This window comes from Octopus bimaculoides, chromosome 7, assembly GCF_046866305.1.
Source record: "Octopus bimaculoides isolate indiv1 chromosome 7, ASM4686630v1, whole genome shotgun sequence".
NCBI lineage: Eukaryota > Metazoa > Mollusca > Cephalopoda > Octopoda > Octopodidae > Octopus > Octopus bimaculoides.
This window is the reverse complement of record NC_142934.1, coordinates 62,449,550-62,459,549: the sequence shown is the minus strand read 5'-3', so window position 1 is coordinate 62,459,549 and position 10,000 is coordinate 62,449,550. Positions and strand designations below refer to the sequence as shown.

At 36.6% G+C, this 10,000-nt stretch overlaps 1 protein-coding gene across 50 annotated transcripts in view; it reads left to right on the top strand.

The window, feature by feature from the left end:
* Positions 1-10,000, top strand: part of LOC106874649 (protein FAM135A) — a 293,022-nt gene that overhangs the window by 175,767 nt on the left and 107,255 nt on the right. For all 50 annotated transcript variants that reach the window (XM_089355425.1, XM_089355405.1, XM_089355400.1 and 47 more), the window contains one exon: positions 7,003-7,073. In XM_089355425.1, the coding sequence (XP_089211551.1) occupies positions 7,003-7,073 (71 nt within the window). The remainder of the gene's footprint in view (positions 1-7,002; positions 7,074-10,000) is intronic.

The window sequence follows — 10,000 nt, the reverse complement described above, 5'->3', positions numbered from 1 at the left end:
ATATTGTTGTTTTGTTATTAATATGATGTAGTAATGGCATCATGACTGAATCTAGACATCTCTGGGTATTCAGATATAGTCTTATCATTTATTATCTGTTAGATTTCTTTGTTAGTTTCAAAAACTGTTGTGAAAAAGCTTCATACTTTATGAGTAATTTGTATTCTTCTTTGAATAAAAATGTCAAATCCCAGCACATACCCTGACTTAGAAAGCATGAGTATATATTACTGTATTTTCCAGTGGCTCTATGGTAAGATGCTTGCTTCCTAACCACATGATTCTGGGTTCAGTCCCACAGCATAGCACCTTGTCCAGTCTTCAACTATAGCCTCGGGCTGACCAAAACCTTGAGAGTAAATTTGGTAGAGAGAAACTGAAAGAAGCCTGTCATATATATATATATATATATATATATATATATATATATATATATATATTTGTTTTGCAAGATTTTTGATGGCTAAACTGGCAATATGACCATCCCCAAGTACAACAATATATATATATATATATATATATATATATATATATATAATAATAATAATAATATTAGGGACAAAATCCAAAATTACAGGTAAAAAACTCAATTAAAATCAATTTATAAAAAATTAAAATTAAATTGAGCCTTATAGATAAAGTATATATAAAATATATAGTTTTAGGGAAAATAACCAATTTTCAAGAACTCATCGATGAAAATCCATTGATTTTAAATTGATTTTAATCGATTTAAATTTCTTTTCTATTTGAAAATTGGTTATGAAACACGTGTAATCTTTTTATTATATTTATCTTATGATATTTACTTTACTTTATATTATACTCATTTATTAATTATTAATTTTTCTATATGTGATAGTGGATTTTCATCGATAAGTTCTTGAAAATTGGTTATTTTCCCTAAAACTATATATATATATATATATATGTATATATTTATGTGTGTTTGTCCCTCTGCCATCACTTGATAATTGATGCTGGTGTGTAATTTAGTGGTTTGGCATAAGAGCCCAATAGAATAAGTACTAGACTTACAAAGAATAAGTCCTGGGGTTTGAATTCTTTGACTAAAACCCTTTAAGGCAGTGCCCCAGCATAGTCACAGTCAAATGACTGAAACCTGTAAAAGAATAAAAAAATACAATTCAATGTATCATGCGGTGTAAACATGTAATGTAAGCATTGAAACACCGTCACAAACTTTCTAAATCCTGCTGCATTTAACAAGGGATTATTTTGGCCCTCCAAAGTCGTCTTACTGTATAAATTTGACCTACCTTTTTTGGGCTGGCAGTTCTGTCTGAAAAATTTGACTCACATGCTGGAATATATAAAAGTAGATGATTTGAAATTTAGTCCCTAGTCTGTAGGTGTAGGCATGACTGTGCTTAAGAAGTTCCAAAGCATGTGCTTTCGGGTTTAATTTCGTTGTGTGGCCCCTTGGGCGGTTGCCATTTGCCATAGCTGATACTAGGCTGATCAAAACCTTGTGAGTAGATTTGGGAGATGGAAACTGAAAGTAGCTTGTCATATTTATCTGCTTCAATCACTAGACTGTGGCCATACTGGGGTACTGTCTTGAAGAACTTTTAATTGAATGAATTGACTCCAGTCCTTATTTTTCTTTTAAGCCTGGTACTTATTCTATCGGTCTCTTTTTGTCAAACTGTTAAGTTACATGGATGTAAACAAACCAACACCAATTGTCAAGTGGTGGTGGGGGACAAACACAAACAGAAACACACACACATACACACACACACATACACACACACACATACACACACACACATACACACACACACATACACACACATAATGGACTTCTTTCAGTTTCCATCAACCAAATCAACTCACAGACCTTTGGCTGGCTCGAGGCTATAGCATAAGACACTTGCTCAAGGTGCCATGCAGTGGGACTGAACCTAGAACCATGTAATTGGGAAGCAAGCTTGTTACCATACAGTTATGCCTGTGCCTATATATATGTTGCAAGACAGTGTAGGAGAGAGAATAGTGATGTTGTAGGAGAGAAATGTGTTCGCATGGATGATGGTACGCTTGCATTAAATGAGGATGCAAAGAAAGAGGTCTGGAGATGCCACTACGATAGATTGCTTAACAAAGAGAACGAATGGGAGAAAGAGAGCCTGCTGTATGTCGACCCAATAGAGGGACCAGCTATCCGAGTTGATAGTACCAGGGTAGATAAAGCAATTAAGAGTATGAAGACCGGGAAAGCCCCCCGGCCCATCAGGAATCACTGCAGAGATGCTCAAAATATCTGGCAGTGTTGGCTATAGCCTAGTCACCCGTATTACGAACCAGGTGATACACGAAGGAGTCATACCCAATGACTGGTGTAGCAGCATCATAGTCAACTGCTACAAAGGTAAAGGTGACGCTTTAGATACAAATAATTACAGAGGCATCAAGCTGTTAGATCAGGTTATGAAAGTTACAGAGAGGGTCATAGCCCAACTAATTAGGGAGCGAATCAATTTAGATGAGATGCAGTTTGGGTTCGTGCCAGGTAAAAGCACTACTGATGCCTTATTTCTAGTGAGACAGTTGCAGGAGAAATACCTAGCTAAGGATAAACCTCTGTACCTGGCTTTCGTTGACATGGAGAAAGCCTTTGACAGGGTCCCCCGATCCCTTATCTGGTGGTCAATGAGGAAACTTGGGATAGAAGAATGGTTAGTGAGAGCTGTGCGAGCCATGTACAGAGATGCTGCCAGTAAGGTGAGGGTTGGAAATGAGTACAGCAATGAATTCCGGGTAGAGGTAGGGGTCCACCAAGGTTCCGTCCTCAGCCCCCTCTTATTTACCATAGTCCTCCAGGCAATCACAGAGGAGTTCAAGACAGGTTGCCCCTGGGAGCTCCTCTATGCTGATGACCTTGCCCTAATTGCGGAGTCACTATCAGAACTAGAGGAGAAGTTTCAGGTGTGGAAGCAAGGTCTAGAATTGAAGGACCTTAGAGTCAACCTAGCTAAAACCAAAATCCTAATAAGTAGGAAGGTAGATAAAACACAAACCCCTTCAGGTAGATGGCCCTGCTCAGTATGTAGAAAAGGAGTAGGTAGTAACTCTATAAGATGTACCCGGTGCAAGCTATGGACACATAAGAGGTGCAGCAACATCAAAGGCAGGTTAACTAGCAAGTTAGTTTTTGTTTGTGGCAGATGTTCAGGTGCAATAAAGACTGCAAACAAACAGGAAACAACTTCTATCTCATTCCAGGGTGAAAAACTAGAGGTAGTCGATAGCTTCCGCTATCTGGGCGACCAAGTTAGTAGTTGGGGTGGGTGCGCTGAAAGTGTAGCTGCTAGAATAAGAATAGCCTGGGCAAAGTTTAGAGAGCTCTTACCCCTGCTGGCGACAAAGGGACTCTCACTCAGAGTAAAAGGCAGACTGTATGACGCATGCGTACGAACAACCATGCTACATGGCAGTGAAACATGGGCTGTAACTGCTGAGGACATACGTAAGCTCGCAAGGAATGAAGCCAGTATGCTCCGTTGGATGTGTAATGTCAATGTGAATACCCGTCAGAGTGTAAGTATCTTGAGAGAAAAGCTGAACATTAGAAGCATCAGTTGTGGCGTGCAAGAGAGACGATTGCGCTGGTATGGACATGTGGTGAGAATGGAGGAGGATAGCTGCGTGAAAAAGTGCCACACCCTAACAGTTGAGGGAACCCGTGGAAGAGGTAGGCCCAGGAAGACCTGGGCTGAGGTGGTGAGGCAAGACCTTCGTACATTGGGCCTCACCGAGGCGATGACTACTGACCGAGACCTTTGGAAATGTGCTGTGCGTGAGAAGACCCGGCAAGCCAAGTAAGATCGTTGCCAGTGCCCCTGGACTGGTTCTTGTGCGGGTGGCACATGAGATGCACCATTTTGAGCGTGGCCGTTGCCAGTACCGCCTGACTGGCTCCTGTAGGATTTTCGAGCGAGATCGTTGCCAGTGCCCCTGGACTGGCTTGTGCGGGTGGCACATAAAAGACACCATTTTGAGCGTGGCCGTTTTCGTGCGGGTGACACGTAAAAGCACCCACTACACTCTCTGAGTGGTTGGCGTTAGGAAGGGCATCCAGCTGTAGAAACTCTGCCAAATCAGACTGGAGCCTGGTGTTGCCATCCGGTTTCACCAGTCCTCAGTCAAATCGTCCAACCCATGCTAGCATGGAAAGCGGACGTTAAACGATGATAATGATGATGATGATGATATATATATATATATATATATATAGAGCACAGGAGTGGCTGTGTGGTAAATAGCTTGCTTACCAATCACATGGTTCTGGGTTCGGTCCCACTGTGTGGTACCTTGGGCAAGTGTCTTCTACTATAGCCTTGGGCCGACCAAATTTTCTGGCACCCAACAGCACAGGAACTTCATTGTCATCATCATCAGGCAGAATTTGCTGGGACAGATCGTCTACAGCTGAATGCCCTTCCTGTCACTAACCCTCACCTGTTTACAGGCAAGGTAACATTCCCCCATGGACAGACATGTTTTCAAAGAAGATTGGAAAAAGAACAACTTGTACAATGGTCATACACATTGCAATCATCACATGATGTCAAGACACAGAGAAACAAACACACACATACATGCACACACATAATATATAAATATATACATATATATATATATATATATATATATATATATATATATATATATATATATATATATATTTTATATATATATATATATATATTTTTATATATATATATATATATATTTTTATATATATATATATATATATATATATATATATATATATATATATATATATAGAGAGAGAGAGAGAGATAGATAGATAGATATAGATATAAATAAATAAATGTGTGTGTGTGTGTGTGTGCACATATATATATATATATATATACATTCTTTTATTTGTTTCAGTCATTTGACTGCAACTGTGCTGGAGCACCGCCTTTAGTTGAACAAATCGACCCTAGGACTTATTCTTTGTAGGCCTAGTACTTATTCTTTTTGTTTGTTTTTGTTTGTTTGTTATGATATGAAGAAAGGACCTCTAAGATTAGTGAGGAGGTGGGGGAAGAAACTACTACAAAGGGTGCTGTTGTAAGAAGCAGCATAACCATATATGGAACTATCCTTAGACTGCTGATTTAATCAAAATACTTGCAACATAGGGGACTCTGTTTAAGGTAACCAATGGCCCAGTGGTTGTTTAAACCCTTTACCTGTTTAAAGTGTTTTCAAAAGTTTGTCCTTAATGTCCATACTTGTTTACAAACTTTGAGTTAGCTCTTGTTTTATACATTCTGAGTAATATAAACTTACATTTCATGAGCCCTGGATTACTCCGGTGGTTGGAAGCAAATTGGGAATGTGTTACATATATGATGCATGGATTCCAGGGAAATAGTTACTGTGTGTCACATGTAATACACAGAACATGAAAAGGGTTAACCCAGGTACTGGATAAAGTCTGCTACCCAAGAATAAATTCTTCTACATTGTTTTTATCTATCCAGTTTCAGTCACAAGTTTTGGGTTAACTCAAAGTAGTGGCACAGGACACCTAGTCAAAGAGTCACACAGTAGGATTGAGTTTTGGATTACATGATTGCAAAGTGAACTTAATCATACAGCTATGATTGTGACCCTATTTCAGCCTATTTGTGAACATCTCATGTAGAAGCAAGGGTATCAAAGAAGACAGCTGACTTCTCTGACTCACAGAACCTGTGAGGGATTTTTGAAATTCTCTTCTTTCTTTCTTCAAGTAATTAAGTAAAATCTTAACCTGGCAACCCAAGTGAGAGGCTGTTCGCTAAACTAATATGCTGCTGTGGGTGTCACCAGATGACAGACTCTGGTGATGATGTTATTCCATGCTTTCTAATCTATGGCGTTGGCCTTATCATGTTTGAGGTCAAGGCACTGTGACTTCAGGTCTTCCTCAGTTTGTTTTGCCCACATCTTCTTTGGTGCACTGCACTGGATTCTCCAGTGCATGTGGTGTTACCCCCACAGATGTTGGTATGGTAGTCTTCCAGTGCTCGTTCTTCAGATGTAACCAACATTGCTTATAATATATCTGGAAATGGAGAGGCATAGTAAACCCTTCTATAGCTTCTACCAAGGTGTGTTAGTAGTTGTGGTCTGGAAATGTTTTATAGCCTTGAAGTTCTACCACAGAAATGAAGTTATTACTGGTAGGTGGTATAAGGATGCTGGTTATTTGAACCTCTTAGTTGGAATGTTGTCACTTAGGTAATATGTACTTAACAAAATTCTGAAACGTTAGGACAATGATTTATGCATTGAGTTATAAGATAAAATATACAAATATAAATGTAAGATAGAATACATGTTAAAAGAAGACCTTTTGCAAATATCACTGTAAAGTAGTTTGTGTTGAGAAGGACATCTAGCTGTAAAATACTGAAAAGGAATGAACAAATCAAGATAATAAAGGATAAATGGTACTCTTTAGTCTTGATAGAAATAATCTCTCTACTGTTAGCAGCACAATAAACTACTCTTAGGTCATGTTGAAAAGCGTTTTGTGATAGGAGGACATCCAGTGATGGAAGCCATGCCAAATGAACAAAATCAAAACAACAGAAATGGGTGGGTTTTTCTCTGTTGCTGTGAGTGTTTGGTGATGAAGGACCTTGGTGAGTGGTGAGTAGATATTCAGAAACCTGCCCAACCTATCCTAGCATGGGAAAATGGTTATGAATGCATTTTTGATCCTTTTTAGGGATCAGAAGTGCCTATAACATTGATTCCTAAATTTGATTTCTGTTGAATTAAGCCAATATTACACAAAATCGTTGCAGAGTTAGGACACCTTTCCTATTGCAGATAACCTAATGTAGAATAAAATATGGCCTTGATGACACAGTGGAATACCTGGTATAAATTCATTATCAATGAACTTATACTCAAATATTCTGTTTATCAAATGTAATTACATGAAATATCCTCTTTGGAAATTTTCAGGTTAATGAAACACTTGAATACTTGGGACTGCAACTGGTTGTGGAGTTATGGTTCGTCGAAGAAGAACAAGAGTAAGTATTCAAATATTTATGCGTTTATTGTTGCAAAATTGTTCGTTTTTGTATGTCATACATTAAATTCTGGTTATTATTGTAAAACTGCACTTTCAATATTATAAAATAACTACACTAAACCCACTCAGCAAAAAGTTGATTTATAATACAGTCAGAAGGAAAAACATTGAACATATGATTCGATTTTGTGTTTAATGGTATTTAAGTTGAGCCTGACTTGAATTATTTAATTTGTTTCGATAAAAATATCTGAAAATAATTGTGTTTTTTATGCACAAGACAAATTGTAGCTTATCTTGTTAAAAGAAAACAAACGTCTTATCAACAAATATGTGACTGTTAAGATCATGTGACCTAGTGTTTCTCAGGATTAGAGAAGGATAAATAATTTGTTATAAGAAAGCTATTTACTTTTGTTATTTGGGCAATTGATACTGATAGTTTTGCATTTGACCTACTCTCTTTCCTTGTTTGATGTTATAATATTAACAGTTAAGCTTATATTTATTGTGTGACTTGATATTGTTACTATGTAATCCTATCCTACTCTGATATTACTGATACTGATGAGTCAGCTGGTACTATTCCTGTTACAACTTTATTGAGTAGGTTTAATAGCTTTAATCAATTCTGATAAAGAGAAGAATGTCATGCTGTAGACTAAATTAGACTCCTTTGCAAACTGAATCTGTGACTTGGTTGCTACTTGTGGTCAAAATCACTTCACTTACACTGATGATATAATTGGAGAGGCATCAATATTATAACTGATCATTTCTGTATGAAAGGTATTGTGCTAGTAAGAAAGCAATTCTGAGCAAACAGACAAACAACACAGGTGTAGATGGTTAAATATTTAGCAGTGACACTCAACCTTAGCATACTGTGTACATTTTACTGGTTGATCACATACTCCAGTACACTCCAGATGTTATGAATACTGACTCTTTGATCACATATTCCAGTATAACACAATTACTTTATACAGAGTGAGAACCCTGTCATCTTAGTAACTAAGTGTTGTATCAACTACATCTCCACTGTTGTTTCCATCAAAGTAACATTTGTTGGTTTTGTTTTGTTATGTGTTCTAAGGTTTGATGGTCTTGATTTTGATAAACATATCTTTCTTTTGTTGTTGGGTAGTAGTCTTAATGCTTTTAATAGTGAGGTTCAAGTATTTGAAAGAGTATATTTGATTGATAGATTGTTAGATTGATCTTGTAGATTCAAAAAGAATTGTTGTACCAAGCAGGATTCAAATAAGGAACTTTAATTCTAAGCTAAATGTAGTAATACCCTTATTCATTAAGCCAGAGGTTCCCAACACTGGGCAGTGGAACATTTGATACTGGGCTTAACAGAAAGAATAAATTTAAAAATCCTATTTCTATTTCATTGACTATTGCAGTCTGCAGAGTGTTTTTGCAGTATGGATGTATTATATATATATATATATATAATATAATATAATATAAATTCATTGTATATGTAATGATTAAATTATATATTATGCACTTCTTTGTGTTTTGTTATATGTGTGATCCTCCAGTCCATGGAAAAATTGTCTTGCTTGAAACCGGTCTGTTTGGAGGCTGCTGCATTAAGCTACTGGCATAAGAACTAGTAATGTTTCAATTTTAGGTTAATTTTAGGTTATTTCAATCTACTTTTTAATAATAGCATGCATATTGAACTAATGTTAGTGCTGTGCTTACTGATTTTGTAGAGCTCACTGCTGATGTAGCTCACTGTTACTGTCAGTAAATTCACTGCTCCATGTAGCTGTCATTGCTGAAAAGTAAATACAAATGACCTAGAATTAGATCAGAGATTTTGTAGATAAGGACATTACTACATTTATTTAGTTCAGAAATTAATATTTCTGGATTGAATCCAGGAATATGACATCTGATGATGATCATAATTTGTGCTGACTGTAATGGTGTGAAGGAATAAATATTGTAAATACACTCTTTGAAGTTGAGGCTAATTTCTGTATTTGTAAATTAAATGTGTTTCATTTTTCATGAAATAGTAATAGAGCAAGCAGATGGCAGACCAATTATCAAAGACATTACAGTTGTTATTTCTAGTTGGTCCAGTAGACGTATAGAGCTTTCATGACCCATGCCCAATAAAATGGTAACAGTTGTCAAAATCTGTTTCCATAAGTTTTTTTTTGATAATATGATTTATTTATTTAATATAATTAAATATTAAAAATAATTTCACTTGAAGATGAAGCAATATATATCAGGGAAAAACAAGATAGCTATGTCAATATTGATTACCTTTTTTACTTTATACTTGTATATATGGCTAATATTCTCTATTAGTTATTTTGCATGTGATTAATAATGCTTCATTAATTAACTTTTTGTTTTCTAGTTAATAAGCAACAAATCGTTTTGAGTTTTCTATATGGTGAAAGCATTTCTAGTTTACTTGCTTTAAATAAATACACACACATACATGCATATATATATATATATAGGTTCAGTCATGACAGTGCAGTAAGAAGTTTGCTTCCCAACCACATGGTTTTGGGTTCAGTCCCTCTGCATAGCACCTTGAGCAAGTGTTTTCTACCATTGTCCCAGGCTGACCAAAAAAGCTCGTCATATACTTTCTTTTATTCTTTTATTTGTTTCAGTCATTTGACTGTGGCTATGCTGGAGCACCGTCTTTAGTTGAACAAATCGACCCCAGGACTTATTCTTTGTAAGCCTAGTATTTATTTTATAGTCCCTTTTGCCGAACCGCTAAGTTACAAGGACGTAAACACACCAACATCGGTTATCAAGCGATGAAGTGGAGGCAGGCAGGGACAATCACAGACACACAAATACATACACACACAAACACACACACACACATACATATACGACAGGCTTCTTTGAGTTTCTGTCTACCAAATCCAC